Below are 22,792 nucleotides of genomic sequence, written 5' to 3'. Positions count from 1 at the left end.
TATCCCTTTATGACACATAATACGGGAGAATTCCTTTGTCTTACCAACTGTTGCATTCCTGGGGGTTTACTTAATCGAGAGGAAAGATGTCGCTCATGTACGTAGCGGATCATCGAGTGGAAGAAGCGAACGGTGCATTTCACTAATCACCCGAAAGAGGGCGCTATAACAGTTTTACGCCGCTACATAACCGGCCCCAAATGAGCTTAATAACAATTAACTCATTTTTAACAACAATAAAGCGGCGTAACTACTTCCAAACGTGGTTACATCATAAGAATACACCTTAGACTAAACGGTAACTGCTTACTAATTACTGATTTGACTACGTGCATCATGTCTTTAATGTAATGGCTTTCTTGGTCACGTGCCCCACACTCTTTACTTAAGTGGGCTCAGTCTCCTACACTTTGCTCCAAGAAGCAAAGCTTGGAAATTGGCCTCCGATAGAACTTAGATCCAACTCTGACTTCAACTTGTCTTGTCATGCCATGCTTATCTGGGTACGTGTTGACCACTCTCCCCAAGGGCCAATGACCACGCGGAGCACTGTCATCCGCCACAAGCACCAAATCGTTGACTTCAAAGTTCCTTTCGGGTTTGGTCCATTTCTGCCTCTGTTGGAGAAGTGGCAGATACTCTCGAACCCATCTTCTCCAGAACTGGTCTGCAATGTATTGGGCTTGTCTCCATCTTCCTCTGCTGTAGTTGTCCTCTTTGCAGAATACGTCAGGTGGTAGGCTTGGGTTTCGTCTCATCAGGAGCAGGTGGCTCGGTGTTAGCGGTTCGTCATCCTTTGGATCCATACTTAACTGCGTGAGGGGTCGTGCGTTAAGGATTGCGTCAACCTCTGTCATGATGGTGATCAAGCTCTCGTTGGTGACCATCTGCTGTTGCAAGAGACCTTCCAAGATCTTTCTGACTGAGCGTATGATTCTTTCCCAAACCCCGCCCATGTGGCTAGCTCCTGGGGGGTTGAAGTGCCGTTCGATACCCCGCTGGACAAGGAAATTGTTGACCCTTCTCTTATTCACCGCAGCCAGACCGTCTTGAAGCTCCTTATGGCCCCCTTTGAAGTTTGTCCCGTTGTCGCTGTACATGTGTTCAGGAGGTCCTCGACGATTTATGAACCGGCGGAAGGCTTGGATGAATGAATCCATCCAAGTGAAAAGGCCACCTCCAAATGAACTGCCCTGCTGGACATACACGTGAAAATGCAGCCATATCTTTTCAGCTGGCTTCGTCCTTGCTTCACCAAGAATGGACCAAAGTAATCAACCCCGGTACTGCTGAAAGGTGGTTTGTCTGGCGTCACTCTTGCTTCTGGTAGGTTGGCCATGAACTGTTGGCCTCGTCTCGCATTCCGCTTCTTGCAGTGTATGCAACTCCCAATCACATGTCGTACAGAAGCGCAACCCTTGATTATCCAATACTTCTGCCTGAGAGCTGTCCATGTCATTCCCGATCCACAGTGTCCAATCCCTGAGGTGGTAGTGAACTATCAAGAGCTTGGTGATGTGATGGTCACCAGGAAGGATTAGAGGGTGTTTCTGCTCATCAGACAGTGATGACCTTTCCAACCTACCGCCCACACGAAGTAGGCCGTCACATAGAATGGGATTTGTTCTTTCAAGGCCCTTGGATGAATTCCGAGCCCTCTTCTTATCTCCTGCGTCTGGCTGGAACTCGCTCGGGAACGACTGCCTCTGCACGAACTTAATTATGCGCCTTTCAGCTGTGTCCAACTCTTGGGCAGTCGGGGGACCCATCTCCTTGAATGTTGGCTTCTCTCTAACACGAGAGGCAAGGTACGCCATGAACCGTAGCATCCACACAACTGCCTGCTTCAGGCGGGACCACGAGGAATAGTGTGACAACAGATCCTGTGTGGGACTCGAAGAGACAGCTGCATACACTTGTGACTTCTTAAACTCTGGGTCACTCTGCAAATCTTCCTTGGGAACTGTCCCTCCACCGGAGACAAATGGTTTGTCAGGCCAACTGCTCCTTTCTTCAACCAAAACCTCTGGTCCTGTAAGCCAACGTGACAGGTTCTTTACATGCACTCCTCTGGAACCATCATCTGCAGGGTTCCTGCTCGAGTCAATATGTCTCCACTGGGACACCTCACTCAGTTCATGTATCTTGGCAACCCGGTTGGCAACGAAAGTGCGGAATCTTCTGCTCTCATTACTGATGTACTGCAAAACTGAGGTTGAGTCCGTCCAGTAGGTTACATCCCATAACGACAGTCTCAGCTCTTCCTTTATGACCTGAACCAATTTCACTGCCCGCACGGCCGCAGACAACTCGAGCCTGGGAATCGTTATCTTCTTAAGAGGGCAGAGCCTGGTCTTGCCCATAACAAAGGCACAGTGGATGTTGCCTTCAAGGCTGACACTTCTCAAATAGGCACATGCCGCGTAGGCTCTCTCTGATGCGTCACAGAATGTGTGAAGTTCAATGTTGGCTTCCTTGAACTCGGGAGGCTTAAAACATCTGGCAACCTTTATAGCTGTCAACTCTGGAAGCTGAAGGATCCAGTTCTTCCAATGCTGTAATTCTTCGTCACCGACCCTCTCATCCCAACCTTTGCCATGAGCACAAAGGTCCTGTAGTAGCAGCTTTGCCTTGAGGATGAAGGGAGCTACAAAGCCCAAAGGATCATAGAGGGAACTTGTCGCTGAGAGAATCCCTCTCCTTGTCAACTGCGTATCCTTAATAGATACTTTGAAACCAAACTCATCTGCGTCAATGTCCCACAGAACTCCAAGAGCTCTCTCACTGGGTAGGCGGTCTAGGTCTAGGTCGACGACTGATGCAGCTCTTTCCATAGCTGGAACACTTGACAGCACTTTCCTGTCGTTGCTTACCCATTTGGTAAGCCTGAAGCCGCCTCTTTTCAACATGTCACACAACTGGGGAACCAGCCTCATCCCGTCCATAGTTGTGGGAACCGATGTCAACAAATCATCGACGTAGAAGTTCTCGAGGACAGTCTTTGCCACATCTACATCGAAGTCGTGTTCGTTGTCTTGCACTGCTTTATGTAGTGCAAAACCTGCACAGCTGGTGAGGAGGTAGCTCCAAACAGGTGAACAAGCATCTTGTACTCCTTTGGGGTTCTTGACATGTCTCCGTCCTCCCACCACAGAAACCGCAGTACATCAGTATCTCGTGGTAACACCCTGACCTGATGGAACATTCCTTCCACATCGGCTACTAAGGCCACTCTCTCCTGGCGAAAACGCATTAACACTCCTACCAACTTGTTGGTGAAGTCAGGCCCCTGCAGGAGTTGGCTGTTCAGGGAGACACCTCGGCAAGTAGGAGCACAATCAAACACCACCTGGACCTTCTTCGGTTTCATGGGGTGAGTAACAGGATGGTGGGGAAGGTACCAGACTGCCCCAGTTTGGGCGTCCTTCTTAATTCCTTCGTCAACTTCCTTAGCGTGGCCCTTCCTGATGTACTCTTGAATAGTACACTTATAGCCTTCGTGTAGGCCTTCATCCTTCTCCAATCTCCTCTTCGGAGATTGGAGCCTCTTTTCGGCCAATTGCCGGTTGTTTGGCAAGGATGGTGGATACTGCCGCCAAGGTAAGCACATCTGATAGTGACCATCCTTTCGATCTTCTACTGACTCTCCAAACCTTTTGTCTTTGTCATCAAGGCCGAAATCCAACTTCCAGAAGCGCCTCACCTGGTCATGCAGCTCCTCATCGGCATGGACATGGTTAACTGCAAAGGTATGTCGTCCCTTGAATCTAGACACTGGTCCTAACAGAGATTAGTGCATTTCACTAATCACCCGAAAGAGGGCGCTATAACAGTTTTACGCCGCTACATCAATGGTTTTACAATTTGTGTTGACGCAATTCCAGTGCCATCCCGGCTCGAATTTTGGGCCTCGGAAAGAATTAATTTAGGGGCCTGCAACAGGTACAGCGTAGTGATCTCTATATTTCCAAGCTTTTCTAGTAAAATGAGCGATAATAATAATAAAATAATAAAGGAAGGCTAACTCTCCATTTTTGAATGTTGAGAGTAAAAAATGAAAGCAATAAATGAAATATCATGACAAATTAGTACCTTCCACTGTCGTGAATTATTTTCAAATTCATGACTGAACACACAACAATACATGAATTTCAACAGAAAACAGCTGTGCGAAAGAGTGCACTTACATCATTTTTAGACAACGGAAGGCACTCCAACGTTTCAAATTACAGCTATATTAATAAAGTGAAGCTAAAGCGAATTTTATTTAGACACAGTATTTCTGGAACGTTGTACTACTCTACAGTGTAAGAAACATATTCCTATTTGGCTAAATACATTGAAGAGTGCTCTTTTATACATACTCGTACCTATTCATTTTTTTGACAACTGAGGTCGCTGTTGCTGTGATGTCATCCAGGGATTACGTAGTTGCATTGGTTTTTCTGTTCAAAATTTCAACCCCAAATTTACAGAGAAAAGGATTGATGCTTGCATATTGCTATTGTGACGGAAAGTGTATAGGACTAAAGCTAGTCTAATTTTATTAATGAGTTGCAGTGCACGTACCTGATTGGCTAGTGACTTGGTAACGTGTGCTGGCTAGGCATAGCGTAGCGCGCTGTGTGCACATGGTCGTGCTACTGCAGGGAGCGCTGCGATCGCATCATAGTTGGTTGCTTGTTGGACTTCGCAGAGTGAAGTTGGTGAGTTGGCACGGAGCTAAGGCATTGTCAGCGCTGTGCGAAGCGTTGCGTGGTGCTGATGCGTTGCAAGTACGTGATTGTATAGACTGTACGTGGCTGACTAGTGTGTGTAGCTGACGCGTTGCAAGTACAAAGCTGTGAGAGCTGTACGTTGCTGACGCTGGCTCGCATGCACGTTAGGTGAAGCTCGTACGAAGTTGTACAAGTTGTACGTTGCTGACGCGGTGTGCATTGTTGATGCAGTGCATGTAGTGTGCATGGTTTACACAGCGGTGTGCATTGTTTACACAGAGGTGCGTTGCTTATATGCAGTGGTGCATTGCTGACGCAGTGTGACTTTGTAGATGCGCTGTGTGTGGTTGATGCACAGTGAATGGCTGATGCGCATGGTGCATAGTTGATGCATTGGCGTATTGCTGCTGGGGCCCTACGCTAAATTAGTGCTCAATCCAATCACGTAAGTACACAGGCAACCAAACCAATCTCCCAATCACTTCACTGTACATTTCATTTGTTGATTTGTGTTGATTATTGTTGAATAAATTGAACGTCCTGTACCGACAGTTCTTCCGTCAAGGATTACTTTCTTTACAGGTTGATTGTGTAAATCAACAGAGACTAATTAACACTCGGTCACAATCGGCGGTATATTTCCTCCGAAACGGTCCCGCACCCTTTGCCTTGAGGTCGCTCTGTGTGGTCTCTCGTCTGGGGAAAAGCCTTGGGTTGGGAAGATCGACTCTGCCACTAATAGTGCTTGGTTTGATCCCATCAACTCAGGGTAGGCCCGGGGATGCCCGCCACAAATGGTGTCAGAAGTGGGATGATTGTGACTGATTAAGTTGATTTCTCTGTTAAGAAATTTTGAGTCAATTGTTGATTGCTCTGCTTTTGTTGTTAATTTTTCTTGTGGGTATTGGTGGTAGCCTGGTCGTCAGTATGAGCAAAGGCTTGCAGGGTCATGCGAGCACCTCAAGTGCTGAGGCCGAGGTGCAGCGACTGCGTTTGGAAGCCCAGTTTCTGCAGTGGGAAAATGACCTAATTGCGAAGAAGCTGGAGGCTGCCATGAAACTGCAGTCGGGTGTTTCCTCAAATATGGGAGGGAACGTTGGCACGCCAGCTGGGAGCGGGCGTGTGCTCCATCGGGTTGATTCAGATGTTGAGTTTCAGTTGCCTGGGGAGACGTCTGGGTATGTCTCTGGAGCAGCTGGGAAGGTGTCAGGCGCAGGTGGAACGCCTGAGTTGGCCCCAAAGATGGGGAGGGAGGTGAGCTTTATGGAAAGTACACTTCTGAAGGACCCAAGCCCAGGGATGAAACCCCAAGCAGGGTTGACGCCATTCGCCTTGGAGCGCGAGAGTCAAGTCATGGACGACCTGACGCTGTTCCAGTCAGGGCAAGGTGGCGTGGAAAAGGGTAAGTCGAGTACTAACCCATTTGCTTGTGATGGGGAGAAGACCACCCCTAAACAAGTGCACAATGATCTGCTAAGTTTCGCAACTCGACCCGTCGAGGCGAAGGACAGCAGTTCCGTTGAAGGAGTGGACAGCTCGTCAGTGGGTCCTTGGCCACTGAAACGAGAGGCACGTGTCCATGGTGACTCGGGTCAGAAGGGGAGTTTGGAGCGATTCAATCGCAGGCCAAACATAACTCCTGACCGGTATAGTGGGAAAGTGCTCTGGAAGGAGTACTTCCGCCATTTCGAGTCTTGTCGTGAGGTAAACCAGTGGAGCGAAGAGCAAGCTGCGAAGTGGTTGGCCGCAAGCTTGCAAGGTGACGCACTACGGTTGGTGGGTGATTCAGGCCAAAAGCACACTTACCGTGAGCTGGTGAAGTTGCTTCAGCGCAGGTTCGGGTCAGCTCGACAGAGCGAGAACTATCTGGTTGAGCTGAGGCACCGGCGTCAAAAGCCGAAGGAAAGCTTGTTGGGATTGGGGCAAGCAATCCATGAGTTAACGGTGCGAGCGTACCCTGAAATTCAGGAAGAGGCTAGAGAGAAGTTGGCAAAGAACCACTTTATTGATGCCGTTGACAGTCACTCAGTACGAGAGGGTATAAACAGGGCCCGTCCAAAAACTTTGGACGAAGCAGTCCAGGCTGCCCTAGAGACTGAGAATTTTGAAAAGGTCGAGCAACACAGATTGTTGGATCGGAAGCCCGCCAAGTTGGCGAGGGCTTTGAACTCTGACACAGAACAGAGGTTGGAGACTCTGGAGTTAAGTCTCAAGGAACAGGCCAAGACGTTGGGTTGTGTGGCCGAAATGATGAAGTCATTGTCAGGTCAGATCGCTGGTCAGGGGCCAGGCAAGGGCTCGTCTTCTCCGAAGACAAGCAAGCCCGGGAGAGCCGAGCCTGGAACCCTCAAGTGTTTCAAGTGTAAGGAGAAAGGGCATTTCGCCCGGGAGTGCAAGAATGCTCCGAAACAGGGAAACAGCGATCAGCCCCCCCGTAGGACCCGCGGGAAGGCTGAGAGACCAAGAGGGTCCAAAAGAGAATTCGGTGACAATGACAGCAGAGGAGAAAAGGGGTCAAAGCAAGACGATGGGCAGAGAATAATTCCCCTGCCTCATTCAAGCCGCAATCCTCGTTATGGGTTGTTTGTTGAGGGGTTGGTGAGGTCGACCAAGTGTCGATTCTTAATCGACACAGGTTCGACTGATACTTTGATAAGTAGTGAAGTGTACCATAAAATCCCAAAAGAGAAGAGACCTGTCTTGGAGACAGTGAATGTCCAAGTCAAACAAGTTGACGGAAGCCAATTAGCTGTGCTGGGAAAGGCTTTGGTGGAGGTGCAAGTGGGTCGAACCACGCACCCAGTGAAAGCCGTCTTTGCCGAAATGAGGTATGATGGTATCCTGGGCATGGATTTTCTCGTGCCAACAGGTGGAAACATAGACTTCCAATTAAGGGAGTGGAGGCTAAGTGGTGGTGACTTAGCCAAGAGAGGCTTGATGCTGGCCAGGTCTCTGGTTGAGACTGAAGGCAATGTTGTTCCGTTGCGGGTGTTAATCCTGGAAAGGAGAAAAGAGTTGCCCGGGAGGGGACAACTGCGGGGGTAGTTTCCCAGGTTGAAGCTAGTTCAATTCATGAAGAATTCAACGTGGTGGCAAATGCGGACGAGGCGTTGCCCCCGTATTTGCAAGATCTATATGAGAGGGGTACAGCCAATGTGGAGGCCAAGTACCATAAGGATGTCCAGAAATGTCTGATCGACTTTCAAGATGTGTTGTCCAAGGGTGACCATGACATCGGTCACACAGACGTGGTCAAGCATCACATAGACACTAGTGATTCTAAACCGATAAAAGAGAGGGTGAGGCGTCATCCGTACCTGCATCAGCAGGAGATTCAGGAGCAAATACGCAACCTGGAGGAGAGGGGAGTAATTGAACCCTCAGATAGTCCATGGGCAGCAAATGTTGTCCTGGTGGACAAGAAGGACGGTACGAAGCGCTTTTGCGTTGACTACCGAAAGTTGAATTCGGTTACCATCAAGGATGCCTATCCCGTCCCGTGCATTGATGAAACATTCGATGCCTTGAGAGGGGCGAAGTTGTTCTGTATCCTCGATTTAGCATCGGGGTACTGGCAAGTCGCTCTTGATGAGGACGCCAGTCAAAAGTCAGCATTTGTTGTGAGAAATGGGCTGTGGCGGTGGAAATGCATGCCATTTGGGCTGTGCAATGCACCTGCCACTTTCGAGCGGCTCATGGAGAAGATCATGGCCGGCTTGCAGTCGGAGATCCTACTGATCTATTTAGATGACATTATCGTGTTTGGTCAGACGGTGCCGGAGACCTTAGCCCGTTTGCGGATAGTGTTTGAGCGGCTAAGACATGCCGGGCTCAAATTGAAGCCCAGCAAATGCCAGCTGTTTCAAAAGTCAGTGGCATACCTGGGGCACATTGTGTCCTCAGAAGGGGTTGCCACAGACCCAAGAAAGGTCAAAGCAGTGGCAAATTGGCCAACTCCGAGGTGTGTACGAGAAGTGAGAAGTTTTCTGGGTCTCGCCTCGTATTACCGGAGGTTTATACGGGGATTTGCAGAAATTGCAAGCCCACTCCATGCCTTGACGGAGAAGGCAAGGGACTTTGTGTGGACGGAGAGTTGTCAGGAGGCGTTTGACGAGCTGAAGAGCAGGCTTCAGGCCGCTCCAGTTCTGTCATACCCGATTCCTGAAGGCGACTTTATCCTGGACACTGATGCCAGTGGTGATGGCATTGGGGCAGTCTTGTCCCAGGTTCAAGGAGGTGACGAAAAGGTGCTTGCTTACGCGAGCCGGAAGCTCAGCAAACCTGAGCGAAACTATTGTGTCACCCGCAAAGAGTTGCTGGCTGTGGTGGTGTATTTGAAGTATTTCAAACAATACCTGTATGGCCGGAAGGTGACGGTCAGAACTGACCATGCTGCATTGCGGTGGGTACTTAATTTCAAGAACCCCGAGGGTCAGTTGGCGAGATGGTTGGAGGTTCTGTCTCAGTACGACTTGGTTGTAGAGCACAGAAGTGGCAAGAAGCATGGAAATGCTGACGGACTGTCAAGACGGCCATGTAAACAGTGCGGCCGTGAGGAAGAGGTCAGTGGAGTTGAGGCAACTGGTATGGTACCCAAGGGTCAGCCTCAGGGTAGTGAGTTCTTGGTTAGGGGCGTGGCCGCCCAACCAGTCCTGTCTGGGAGTGTTTTAAGAGAAGCACAGTTACAGGATGACACCGTAAGTTGGCTCATCAGGTTAAAGGAAGAGAACAAAAACCGACCAGAGTGGAAGACAATTTCCCACTTGTCAGCGACCTGCAAGACCTATTGGTCGCAGTGGGACCAGTTGGAGGTCCGCGAAGGTGTGCTACACCGACGATGGGACTCCGATGACGGAAAGTCCATTCGGTGGTTGTTGGTGTTACCACCAAAGTTCCGCAAGGAGGTCATTGCTGAGTTGCATGGTGGGCAACTTAGTGGTCACTTAGGGGTCAATAAAACATTGGCCAAAGTGAAACTTCGATATTTCTGGCCAGGTATGTCCGCGGACGTACGGTCATATCTGAGGGGATGTGATGTTTGTGCCAGAAGAAAGTCACCTGCTAAGAGAAGGGTTGCACTCTTACAGCAGTATCCAGTTGGGGTTCCCATGGAGCGAGTAGCCATCGACTTGCTCGGGCCATTGCCCATGACGGACAATGGCAACCGTTGGGTTTTGGTAATTGGCGATTACTGCACAAGGTGGATGGAGGCACTCCCGCTTCCAGACGCAACTGCAGTTACGGTCGCGCATACCCTGGTGAAAGAGTTTGTGTGTCGATTTGGAGTGCCCCAAGAGTTACATTCAGATCAGGGCACTAACTTTGAATCTGAGGTGTTTGCTGAAATGTGCCGAGTCCTTGGCATTTCCAAAACTCGTACGACCGCCTACAATCCAAAGTCTGACGGCATGGTCGAAAGGTTTAATAAAACCTTGGTCAACATTGTGGCGATGTTCATTGACCCTAAGCGAAGGCAGAAGGACTGGGACGAATTTCTCCCCTATGCCACCTTCGCCTACCGGTGTACGCCACAAGACTCAACTGGCGAAAGCCCCAACATGAGGATGTTGGGACGGGAAGTGACCGTTCCAGTGGATTTGGTCACGGGGTGTGTTGAGGTTGAAGAGGACACAACTTTGGACTTTGCTGAGAAATTGAGAAGTGAAATGCAGAGTGCCCACAAAAGGGCAAGAGATTGTCTAAGGAAAAGTGCCCGGAGGCAAAGGCGAAATTATGACAGGCGAGCATTCGAACACGGGTTGAAAGAGGGCCAACTTGTGTGGCTACACAACCCAGCGAAGAGAAAGAACCTTTCCCCCAAGCTACAGCTTCGTTGGGAAGGACCTTGGTTAATTACCAAGAAGTTATCGGATGTTATCGTCCGTATTCAGCAAAAGTCGGGGAACAAGTTGAAAGTTGTTCATGTTGACAGGTTGAAGCCGTGTGTCGGTGAAACAGTTGGTACTTGGGCAAGTCTACCAAAGGATGTTGTGGAGGAGAGCCTCCCGATAGATCAAGTGACTGATGTTCCAGATGTCAGTGGTTCATCTGGGGATTTGGTTGATGAGGCCAGTAATGGTGAAACTCCTCTGAAGTCTCATGACGTCACAGAAGGGTCAAATTCGGAGAATGAGGACAATCTTGTGTCGGGTCAAACACCGTCGAGGCGGTACCCAAAACGGGAGCACAGATTGCCCTTGCGCTATCGTTAGCGCTGTACAAAGTTGTTTTGCTTTGTGTGAAATTGCATGTACCTAACTTTCAGCGAAATATACATCAGTCGAAGAGTACCTTGGTGACCGGTAGTCAGCCGACTACTAAGGCCATGTCGCCCAGTGAGTCAAGTCCGTCCCCGAAGGTTGCGGAGGCAACTGCCTCCAAGCAAGCTGTTGGAGCAGCAGTCTTGTCCTTGTCGCCTACCCCCATGTCCCCACTGACGGAGCGCCCTTCGTCGCCCCAGTCCAAAACAGTCTCACCCTACGTGCGGTCCGGGGGAAAACCGAAAGGCATGTTGCAGATGATCGTGGAGGAGGCCGCCGAGAGCCTTTCGTCAGCTTCCCAAGAGGACGAACAAGAGGCCGCCTCGCTACCATTTGTACCGCCTCCAGCGAAGAAGACACGCACCGCCACCGTCCGGGAGTACACTTGCACGCAGGTGTATCTAGACGGCAAGCTCGTTAAGACGGATGAACACAACTCGGTCTACCAGAAGCAAATAGAAGTAGACGCGGAGGGAAAGCCGACCGGGAAGTAAAGAACCAGAGACGAGGACCGACACTGTTATATAAAAGAGTTTTAAGCTTTGTTTAAAGATGATATAAGTTATTTTTATAAGTGTTTTAATCCTTAAGTTGGTACGGACGAGTAAGTGAAATCTATACTTCAATCATGTGCAATCATGCAGTACTTGAAATTTTCTATTTTTGTATAAATTAAAACCTGTGTAAAAAATAACCGTATATTGTGAGCCTTGGAGAACATCTACTTATATAATTTTCTGCCAGAAGTCTTGTCTCTTAATTTGTATAAAATCATGCCAGAAACAGTGATCAGTTTGTATGCCATTTCCAAGTTGTGAGCAAATTTTCCTGTAAATATTAAATTAGGTGCCTTGAAATTTTGGTAAAGTCTTGTGCATATTAAATTAGGTAGATTTTGGTGTTCTTGTGCCCCTTGCATTGCGTAGGAAAATTTTGCGCATATTTAATGAGGCAAAATTAGGTGTTCTTTTTCCCCTTAGAATGTGTGTAAGATCTTGTGAATATCTAATCAGTTGTACTTTGTATAAGACCCAGTGAATCTTCTATGAGTTTTAGAAGAGTTATAAGTTGAAGACACACTTTCCTTATTTAATTGTTATGGCTTGTGGTGTATGGGGACATACCCCGCCATGCTCGGGCCTTTGTGACGGAAAGTGTATAGGACTAAAGCTAGTCTAATTTTATTAATGAGTTGCAGTGCACGTACCTGATTGGCTAGTGACTTGGTAACGTGTGCTGGCTAGGCATAGCGTAGCGCGCTGTGTGCACATGGTCGTGCTACTGCAGGGAGCATAGTTGGTTGCCTGTTGGACTTCGCCGAGTGAAGTTGGTGAGTTGGCACGGAGCTAAGGCATTGTCAGCGCTGTGCGAAGCGTTGCGTGGTGCTGATGCGTTGCAAGTACGTGATTGTATAGACTGTACGTGGCTGACTAGTGTGTGTAGCTGACGCGTTGCAAGTACAAAGCTGTGAGAGCTGTACGTTGCTGACGCTGGCTCGCATGCACGTTAGGTGAAGCTCGTACGAAGTTGTACAAGTTGTACGTTGCTGACGCGGTGTGCATTGTTGATGCAGTGCATGTAGTGTGCATGGTTTACACAGCGGTGTGCATTGTTTACACAGAGGTGCGTTGCTTATATGCAGTGGTGCATTGCTGACGCAGTGTGACTTTGTAGATGCGCTGTGTGTGGTTGATGCACAGTGAATGGCTGATGCGCATGGTGCATAGTTGATGCATTGGCGTATTGCTGCTGGGGCCCTACGCTAAATTAGTGCTCAATCCAATCACGTAAGTACACAGGCAACCAAACCAATCTCCCAATCACTTCACTGTACATTTCATTTGTTGATTTGTGTTGATTATTGTTGAATAAATTGAACGTCCTGTACCGACAGTTCTTCCGTCAAGGATTACTTTCTTTACAGGTTGATTGTGTAAATCAACAGAGACTAATTAACACTCGGTCACAATCGGCGGTATATTTCCTCCGAAACGGTCCCGCACCCTTTGCCTTGAGGTCGCTCTGTGTGGTCTCTCGTCTGGGGAAAAGCCTTGGGTTGGGAAGATCGACTCTGCCACTAATAGTGCTTGGTTTGATCCCATCAACTTAGGGTAGGCCCGGGGATGCCCGCCACACTATGTACATAGACACTAATGAATCAGCAAAGAAGTGAAGGATGTTGTTGTTTTATTTTAATGGCAATTTCAGCTACCCAGGCTATTTGCGTCAATAACTATACGTTTATTCGTAACCTTTATAAGTCAGCATCAAATTACGGAGTCAGGAAGAAGGTCCACTTTTAGAGGCAGGAGAAAAACGGAGTACCCGGAGAAAACCTTCGAAGGCGAGTATGGACTGGAAACCAAATGCAACTAAAGCCTCGGCCAGGCAGGATGTTTGGTGTAAAAACCAATATAACACTGAGGCTCTCTTCCTGCGATTGCATCACAGGTATAATCATGAATATGGAAATTTTAATCAGCATGAAAGCCCAAAAGGCAGTATGCCGCTTATACCCTTTGAAATAGTGAAACAATGCTTGAAAACAATACTATCAATCAAATACACGAAGGCTCATTTTGAAGGTTTGAATTAAAACAAGTTTATTGCATCAGGATTTTTTAAACCCAAAAGTGAAGAAAAAATCAGTGCGCAGAAGCAGAGAGAAAATGACATTGGAATTTGTACCAGTATATTTTCAACGCGCTGCTCTAGCTTTTGGCCCCCAAATGTCTTATATGCGCATGCCACATAAATTAGAATTTATAAGTGAACTGAGATCTCTAGAGAACGGGTGCCGACAATGACCCAATCAAAGGCGAGGGACGTTGGTTCATCGTTGTTCATTTGAGCGAAGCTGCTTCAAATACGAAAAGTACTCCCTGTAGCAGTTCCCTGCATCTCGTGGCAAGATTCTTGTGAATCTGTATTAATTTTGGTTTGTGATATATTTATAGCATGCCAAAAGGATAATTTGCATTGATTAAATGCTGACGTCACACTTCAGTACTCTATAGAGAATTGTTCTGCGTCAATGAAGACGTACAAAGTTCCTATTTTTAAATTGTTCCAGTCTTTTTTCGAGGACCGAAAATGAATTAAAAAGAAGGGTCCCCAATCCACTGTGGCTCCGAAAAAACAAAAGTAATGAAAGGAAGCTGGTGGCATTGAAAGCCACTTTAGGTGATTCACTAGTCGTTATATTATAAATATGAATCACATGATTAGGTTTTGTTTACCAGATTGCCATTGATCTTGTACTTGTATATATTTCCAGATTGAAAGAAGGTATAAAGAGCTGCATGAAAGACTCGAGAAGTACTTCAAGTTCCAGCTTGTGTGGCTTAAGGATCAAGGACACTGTAGCCCAAACAATGCAACTGACAGGTACTTGTAGTCGTGTACACGCACCAGTAGAGATTCACTCTGCATTATGATGAAATTGTATGACGTTAACTCTTGTTGGAACGCACTTGGGGACAAGTTCAAAATTTTCTATGCAGTTAGCATGCTTACCACCGCTTATCATGGTGACTTATTTTTAAATGCCAGTAATCGAAGCCGTAACCCAAATATCAGATTCGTACGAGGTATTGCATCGAAAACGTTGGGCCGCTAACGGGGAGTACAATGGATCTGCTAAATATCTATTCAAGGATGGAGTTACATCTTTTTCTTTCAGTTGAACAATTAACATAAGCTAAAACACATATTCAAACAACCACTCAAAGAAATAGAGGGAGACATAAAGTAATTGCAGGTTTCTTTTATTTCATTCGCCGAAGGCTTGTGATTTATATAATTTTTCTTTCAGTTTGAAGTCATAATACAGGGTTCTCAGTAAATGTTGGGAGAACTGAGATCTTTCTGATTGGTCTTTCTGAAGTTCCTACCGGTGGTCAAAGAATTCTTTGAGAGTACACAAGGCAATTGTTCTTTGCAACGTTGGTTCGATCTGAAAGCGTTTCATAAACCAACTCTTAAAGATACATGCATCTTATTAACTAGGGTTCAAGCGGCCAGCGATGAGTTAAGCGTGTACATTACAGGAACACTTCCTCTGTATGAGTGAATGAACAGGGCTTTACACATTTAGAAAGATTACCAATTTAACCCATACAATTCGCAACAGTTGTAAAATGAGGCATTATCATTTGTTGTGGAGGATTCGGTGTTTAAATTTGTTTTCAAAGTCCAGAATTTTTGTTATTGGGCCGTCTTAATTCATTGTTTCCATCCATCTTTTTGCATTGCAAACCATTCAAATCTTGTCATGTGATTCTGGTGTCCGGCATCCATGGTGCGAAGATACTTAGGGCTGCGAATAAAAGTAAGGAAACATTTAATGTGTCAAATCGAAGACAGGTCGAGTGTCCCAGTTTAGTGAGGGGACGGTCGCGTGTGTTATAAAGTAGTGACTCTTTCTTGCCTTCCACACAGCATTTGGATCTTATCAGTTTACAGCGTAGATTCCCAGGTCTCAGTTGCTGAGTCTGCGGTTGCTAATTTCTGAATTAAAAGAATCTTACTACCAAATGCAATCACCTCCTATCTAATCCTAACTCTGTACATGCCAAACAACCTGGTTGGGTCACTTTTAACGTCAGGGCTTATCCGAGCAAGGAAAAAGATTCCAGCCAGCCCCTGGCCAAGTCCCATTAAAACGTGCACGAACATCTTGGCACGTGCCTCAATGGGATTATTTACAATGTACATGTACATCGGACTGGCCTGTCTAGTATCAACGTCTACAGCCTGGGTAGGGGTGTCAGGTCTCTCTGATGCTGGATGTCTTTGTTTTTGCTCTGATGTCTTTGTTTTTTTCATAGTGGTGGTGGTGGGGGGGTCATTGTGGCTTGGCTGCAGTGGACCCCCCTCAAATCCACTGCACTTGGTATATAAAGGTATAGAAGATATTTCTGTTACTGAATTCAGTTTCTACAGTCTGTTTTCAAAATCGGGCAATCTAATATTGAGTTAGGTAGATGCAAGTGTCCGTGTTTTTTTTTACTCCTTCGAGTCTGTCCATAACTTTTGAGTAACCGTTTAAACAGGATATACTTTTATTTTTTAATCTGATCTTATGCATTTATCAAATTAATTCTTTTCTGTTTTTTCTTTAATGTCTCATATCCCATAGTAATGGAAGGTTGTCAATACATTCTGGAAAACGTCTATGGTCCAAACTGATACAAATATATTTGTTTTAGCCTCTCGAATGTTTGAAGGCCCTTTCACGTTTTTTAATGTTTGAATGATTTTATTTCTTGAAAGGCTTTTAAATTGTAGATATCAAATGGTTCTTTTGCCGCTCATGTGATGAAGGGTGGGGCATTCTTTTTGTACTTAAAGAGCAATTCTAAGGAAAACATTTTTTCTGAATTTATCTGTTCAAATAAATAGGGAAAAGCTAAAAGGGGCTTTTTTCTGTTCATGCCAAGATGCGAATTCTGAATGTAGATTGCGTCATTCTGAGAAAACATATAAAACGAGGGGAACCCTCACCTTGTGTTCGTAGTGGATAATTCTCTTGTGCACGCCAAACAACGGTCAAGGGTTTATCCACTATGAACACAGGGCGAGGGTTACCCTCGTTTTCTCTGTTTTCTCAGAATGACGTAACCTACATTCAGCATGTTCAGAATTCGCATCTTGGCATGAACAGGAAAAAAAGCCCTTTTTAGCTTGTTATAGTTGAGCTCTGAAAACAACGACAGTGAGTTCGATTTTGATGTTTCCAATTTATTTGAACAGATAAAAATCAGAGAAAACATGTTTTCCTTAGAGTTGCTGTTTTAAGTTATGGGCGAGCTTGATGTTAAATTCAATCGTTTCTGATGAACATGGCCATATATCCGGTATCACTTTCTTAAACCAAACTTAACCTTTACCTGGACATAAAGCAACTTGTTGGGGGATCCTTCAGTGTCAGACACTACGTTGGGAGTTGCATTATTCACGATGGCATCATGCACAGTCTTCGGGGATGAACCCGGGTGTGATCCCAGATAAACAGCAGCGGCACCTGCAAAGGAATTTCGGAAATATGCTTCAAATGCTGCTGAAAAATTGGTTTAGAAAGCTTTTGAAAAACAGGAAATTATTCTAGACAGTTGTGCAATGTCTACAAAAACATCTCGGTTTGAATAGCTACTTTGGCTTTTCGGTTTGAAATTCGGTTGTGTTTTCTTTCATCTATATCATGTCAATGGCAGCATTTTAAAATCAGAAAAATGGGACTTTCTGAAAATCCTGAACAAGATACTACTATCTGAAGACCTATTCATGACGTACGGACTACCAATCTGCCCAATTGACCGAATAAACAATTTGCAGCAATGTTTTGGCATGCAAGCGAACCTCACCTGACACATGAGGGCACGCCATTGAAGTTCCTGACATTGTTGCACTTCCAGTGACAGACCAGCGGCTTGCACTAACGATGTTCACACCGGGTGCGAAGAGGTCGAGGCAAGAACCGTAGTTGGAGAAATAGGCACGTCTGTCGTATCTATCTGTGGCTCCAACGGTGATTGTCTATCAAGGAAAAGGCATTAGTCATGCGAATTATCTTTCCTTGTCACATAAATGAATAATCATCTTTAAAAGTCGCTGTAACTCCGACTACATGGTTAGTCGCTTTATCAATACAGCTAAATAGTTCAAATAACTTACCGATGAAGCGTTTCATTCCTGCCAACTCCCCCCCCCCTCATCATGTCATCATGCTTTCTCTTGAGAACGGTTAGGCCTACTTGTAAATTCACCAGAAAAACATGCATCACCAATTTTCACCAATCATAATACTAATACGCTCAAATCTGCTAAATGTTGAGAACAGTAACGACAAAATGGCCTCGGTACTTATTACTTCTGGACCATACGACACAAAAACTCACCCCTGGTACTGATGCAGGTGAAGAATTGCAGGCGTCTATGTTGGAATTACCCGCAGCAACAGAAACTGTGTACCCCTTGTTGAGCATGTTCTGGATAAGAGAGTTGAAGTGGGAACTATACCCTCCGCCCAGGGACATTGATACCACGCCCTTGCCGTCGCCGGAACCAAACTTGTTGAGGATGGCATCCAAACCTTAGGAGGAAAAGGAAACATGAATGGGAACTGTCTCTTGGGAAGTAAACAACATCGCTGTTCACGGAAAGCAGCGTGCCATTCATGTCTTTAGATACTGACACGAGTATTGTTCGTTGTTGCAGAAAAGAGAACTTATGCTTTCAGTTATTCTGAAAGCTTGAGGCGCACAAAAGCCCTCCAGATATGAATGTATTGGGGCAACTTTTCAATTAAGTTAGTCTCTTTTGAGCGTCCTGTTTTCTCACGCCTATTACGGAAGGTGGTGAATCTCCTGTGGATGGAGTGCTAAACGTTTTCACCAAGGAATTGTCATTTGATCACCGCACCAGGTTTTTGTCCAGCACATCAAAAAAATGCAGCTATTTATTTCATTTAACTATTCAGAAATGACATAGTAACTTGAAGTGGAACAATCAAGATTCTTGATTTTTCATTGATGAGCCAATTCTGGGATAAGGTGATTGCCAAACACACCTGAGGAAATGAGGGAATTTGAGCATTGTCCTTGACTGTTGCACACTTTGGAGCTGTAGATGGTAGCTTTACGTGCGATACCGTAGATGTTTCCTCCAGCAGTACCAGCGCAGTGAGTTCCATGTCCTTGATCATCAGCACCTCCGTACAGACGAGAAGCTCGTCCACCAAATGCCTGGTGATTGGTATTGATGCCAGTGTCTGTAACAAATAATTTCGCCCCTCTGCCCTGGGCTATCGGAGAAAAAATGTCACTTTAATAAAAAGTTTTTGTCGAGAAGCTTTCCCAAAAATTAGAATTTTACATTTGATGAAAGAAAGCCCCCAACCGAGTTGCTCTACTCAAGCAATATGAAAAAAAGTAGCACAAATGTGGGTTCAACTTAGCAAGGGTGTTAACCATTATTTATTATTACTATTAATTTTTGTTATCATCAGAAAATATTGAAATGAAAAGGACCATATCTTCACCTGATTTACTCCAAAGCTATGGGGATGAAAACATGAGAAATGAGATACAATTGGTCAAAAGCTACCCTTGAATTGGCGTTTAACTACGAGGTAGAAATTTGCAGTTTACTGTGGGACAAATGCATTGCAACTTTGCAAGCCATTAAACCATGTCAGTTCACGTGCACATTACTGGAAGACCTTTGCTCAACAGAAAGTTTTAATAAAAATTACAAGATACACTACAATCACAGCTAGTTTTCCTTCTCTAATTTAACTCTTTGTAAGTTGTTACCGATAGTTTATATTTCATTTTGTTCCTTTTTAATGAATGACCGCCATTGGTGCCACTCATGCTTTGCTTACAGATTTCGCTGGCAGTTGATGAATGTAATGATCTCATTATACCAAAATAACCTACCATTGTCGTTGTAGCGGTACACACCATCGATTCCACTGCGACTGTCTATGCGATCAATACCCCATGATGGTGGGTTATTTTGTGAGCCGAAAATTGTTGCGATGGTGTCCTCGTGTATGTATTCAACGCCTTCGATAGCACGCACCTGAAAAAAATGATGGCTTTTAGCATTTCAAAAAGAACTAGTAGTAATTTTCACCACATCCAAAAAACACACAAAAGAGACACTTTTGAATTTGACTTTTTTCTCACAGACACAAGAGAATTTCAAAATACACACTTTTAAGTCCAACGTCCATTATGAAAGCGTCTTAGGCTCAAGATGTAACCATATAAAATTAATACCTTTTTGGAAATAAACGTGTTTTGGTGTTCAACAAGTGTTGTTACCCGATAAGCCTGTTTACGTGTTTTATTATTAACACTCAAATGTGTCTTCGTGCCTATAGTTTTAACACATCAACACGTGTTTGTTAAAAAACGTGTTCAGCTTTAGCTTACTGAGACAGCACTGCGTTCATGAAGTGTTCCCAGGAAGGCGTTAAACTTATCACTTGTTTTTGCATAGCATGTACCAGTATTTTTGTTAGCTCACACAAAACGGACAGCTCACAGCTGCGTCTCGCCTGATATGATACCACAAGGGGAGTAACTTACCCGGGTAAGGATGTGCTCTGGAATCTTGAGGGTCAGAACCGGCATGAGTTTTTCAAGCTTGGTAATTTTGGGAGCAGGTGCACGGAACGTGGTGAAGATGTTCTCGATCTCTTCTTGCACGCGCTCAAGCTGGTCAAAATCCTAAAATACGCATCAGTGTAAAATTTCACATTATCACCTGATTAAATCTACATCATCTGATTGGTGGGGCTGTCGTCATGGACATTTGTTCCGCCAAACGTCGACTGTCGCAGCTAGACTCTCTTCGCACCGTCAGCATTTCGGCCAGCGTAAGGCTTGCCGCACTTTTATTTTGTACATAATCTTTGTATGGTCAGCATATCTGGAATTTATGAGAGTAATTGCATGGTTGCACGCTCAAATCAATTCCCATTAAAAACACAAAATCGGATAGTAATGTCCCTGCATGGTAACGCTTTGGAACGGATTAGCGACTCGTTTCCCTGGAAATTCCTGGAAAGTGTTAACCCCCCCCCAATGCCCATCAGGAGAGTAGTACATCTATAGGCAAAGGTCTTAATGTATTCGCCCCCTCTATACAAAATATGAACACAAGATGGGGGGGGGTTGTGAACGAACCACCCCAAGTTGGTCCCAAATGTTTGATTTCTTGAAATATTTCTATAGTCAGTCCTGATTATGGCACTTTTGAAATAAATAATCTGAAATGGTTTCCATCATATATAATTATAACTGACATGTCGATTCTCGGCCAATATGCCATCCGTCGGTTCATCGATATCTCTTGACTCTGGAGTTACATCTGTTACGTTGATCGGAATAGTATAACGGCTACGTGTACATAAAGAGGAGTTATTTGGGCATTAATTGTACAATACAAATATGAATGTTTCACTTCTAAAACACAAGAAAACTTTGACTGTAGAACTCAAAACACAATGAATATAAAGGCTTTTCGATTCAAGAAGGTAAAAGCATCGATGTTGTCGAAACTTACCTCGACTTTGATGATCCAGCTGTCTGGTACGGCGCGCTCGTTGGTCGTACGGAGAGGAGCCAGGCTAGCATGAGCCAGAGCAACACACAGAAACAGCAGAAGAAGCTTCATGGTCGGTTGGAGGATTGGGCTGCACACTTTCGAGAGTCTTCAGCAGTGCGATTTTGAAGTGATTCCTCAACTGATCTTCTGGGGTATTTATGAGTTTTCTAATTCATTAATCTCCGTACTACTTTTAGAATAAACAAGTTGGAACGATTGTAGTCTTTGAATGTAATCGTAAATGTTATCCTAAATTAAAAAAAAAATATTGAAACAAATTTTGTACGCCACAATTTTGAGCAGGTAGTAGCGATTAATCTGTGTGTTTGTTCAGTGTAACAGGACATGTGTTTTTATAAACAAGAATTTTCCACGTTTTTCATTCCATATTTGAAACTCGAGTTCAACCTTTTTGGGGGTGTACGGTTCAGCAAACATAGTGACTCGACAGAGGGCGCTTGGGCTAATGACAATTATAAGATGGCAGACATGTTAAGCTTAACGCGGGCAAAATCTGTATGTGCAGACCAAGACACTACCAGAGAAGCTGATGAAATATTACTTGATATTTTATCAGCTGATGAAATATTACACGATTAACCATTTAACGATTATTGGTTTTCTGATCATTTCTCTGTCATATTTAAACCTAAATATGGTAAGCCTGCTCCCCATCTAGAATAAATTAAATTTATGAAAATAAAGTTAATTCAACTTAATTCACTGACGGATGACCTAGTCAGCACATCCTTGTGCCCGGATCTACCTGATGCCCTGGATGACCTGGTTCAGTATTGCAATAAACTCTGAACGAAGCATCAGATCATCATGCCCCCATCCAAATTTGCTCATGTTAGGCCACTTGTCCCCTGGTTCAGTGACAAAATAGAATCTTCCAAATGTTGCGATGTAAAGTAGAGAGAAGATGGAGGCTGATGGGTGATATGACAGATTTAATAAGTTTTCGTGGACAGAGAAACCACACAAATTATCTTATGAATAGGGCTTCGGGATTTGTATAATAAACTCATCAATGAAAATAACTCAAATTCTAGAAAGCTTTTCACATAAATATTACTGAAACCTTGTATTAAAACCCAGGACCCTTTTGCTCCGAATCATGTATAGACTTTGCCAATGACACTGGTTTGGAATTTTTAGTGTTGTTTTGGATTAGGTTCGTTCGTATTTAAGTGGGAGAGGTCATTGTGTTATATTTCATGAGGCCATGTCTAACAAATTTCATGTTAATTGCGGTGTTCCACAGGTGTTCTTGTTTGGGACCGTTACTTTTTATCACTCTTCCAAACTGGCTGAAATAGCTGAGCGTCATCTCCCAAATATTCAATGCTACGCAGATGATAGGCGGTTGTACTTGTCATTCAAAACTACTAAGAAGGGGATTGATGCTAGCATATGCTGTGCATACAGACACTAATAAGTCAGCAAAGAAGCGAAAATGTGGTGTACAAACCAATATAACATTGAGGCTTTCTTTCTGTGATTACGTCACAGGTTTACTCATGAATATTGAAAATCTAATCGGCATAAAAACCACAAAGGCAGTATAATACCCTTTGAAACAGCGAAACAACACTTGAAAACAACTGTCTGCTACATGAAGGTGCATTTTTGAGGCTTGTATTAAAACAAGTTGACTGCAGCAGGCTTTTCCGACGACAAAAGTGAAAACAA

The 22,792-nt window shown here is 44.9% G+C and overlaps 3 protein-coding genes and 1 long non-coding RNA gene across 5 annotated transcripts; 1 reads left to right on the top strand and 3 right to left on the bottom strand.

Annotated features, from left to right (window-relative positions):
* Nucleotides 1-395: 395 nt before the first annotated feature.
* LOC147800445 (uncharacterized) lies at nucleotides 396-1,160 on the bottom strand. The gene has a single exon (XM_087144526.1). It carries the CDS (start codon nucleotides 1,158-1,160, stop codon nucleotides 396-398), a length of 765 nt encoding a protein of 254 aa, XP_087000652.1.
* A 114-nt stretch (nucleotides 1,161-1,274) lies between these two features.
* LOC110977976 (uncharacterized) lies at nucleotides 1,275-2,945 on the bottom strand. The gene has a single exon (XM_087144514.1). The coding sequence runs from the start codon at nucleotides 2,943-2,945 to the stop codon at nucleotides 1,275-1,277; it is 1,671 nt and encodes a 556-aa protein (XP_087000640.1).
* Nucleotides 2,946-11,914: 8,969 nt separating this feature from the next.
* On the top strand, nucleotides 11,915-14,963 carry LOC147800444 (uncharacterized). Of its 2 annotated transcripts, XR_015427508.1 has the most exons (3): nucleotides 11,926-12,765; nucleotides 13,240-13,429; nucleotides 14,256-14,963. It is a non-coding gene; the product is annotated as an uncharacterized LOC147800444 (long non-coding RNA). The 2 variants fall into 2 exon arrangements; XR_015427507.1 differs by having other exon boundaries at nucleotides 11,915-13,429.
* LOC147800443 (uncharacterized) lies at nucleotides 14,730-21,235 on the bottom strand. Its single transcript, XM_087145015.1, has 8 exons — nucleotides 21,056-21,235; nucleotides 20,077-20,217; nucleotides 19,420-19,564; nucleotides 18,549-18,782; nucleotides 17,878-18,071; nucleotides 17,344-17,515; nucleotides 16,870-17,003; nucleotides 14,730-15,296 (listed from the first exon to the last, which is right to left on the bottom strand). Exons 1-8 carry the CDS (start codon nucleotides 21,164-21,166, stop codon nucleotides 15,291-15,293), a joined length of 1,137 nt encoding a protein of 378 aa, XP_087001141.1. The 5' UTR covers nucleotides 21,167-21,235; the 3' UTR covers nucleotides 14,730-15,290.
* Nucleotides 21,236-22,792: the final 1,557 nt, after the last annotated feature.

Source organism: Acanthaster planci, linkage group LG01 (assembly GCF_054643075.1).
Source record: "Acanthaster planci isolate LZ-2023a linkage group LG01, COTS_SCS, whole genome shotgun sequence".
Classification (NCBI taxonomy): Eukaryota; Metazoa; Echinodermata; class Asteroidea; order Valvatida; family Acanthasteridae; genus Acanthaster; species Acanthaster planci.
This window is presented reverse-complemented; position numbering and strand designations above follow the sequence as displayed.

Bases quoted from the DNA above. Each gene is read 5' to 3' on its own strand.
- LOC147800445 (XM_087144526.1), bottom strand. From the start codon at position 1,160: ATGGATTCATTCATCCAAGCCTTCCGCCGGTTCATAAATCGTCGAGGA.
- LOC110977976 (XM_087144514.1), bottom strand. From the start codon at position 2,945: ATGGACGGGATGAGGCTGGTTCCCCAGTTGTGTGACATGTTGAAAAGA.
- LOC147800443 (XM_087145015.1), bottom strand. From the start codon at position 21,166: ATGAAGCTTCTTCTGCTGTTTCTGTGTGTTGCTCTGGCTCATGCTAGC. The intron at 19,565-20,076 runs GTAAGTTACTCC...CATTTTTTTCAG, and splicing joins CAGAGCACATCCTTACCCGG to GTGCGTGCTATCGAAGGCGT. The intron at 18,072-18,548 runs GTGTGTTTGGCA...TTTCCTCCTAAG, and splicing joins AAATTCCCTCATTTCCTCAG to GTTTGGATGCCATCCTCAAC.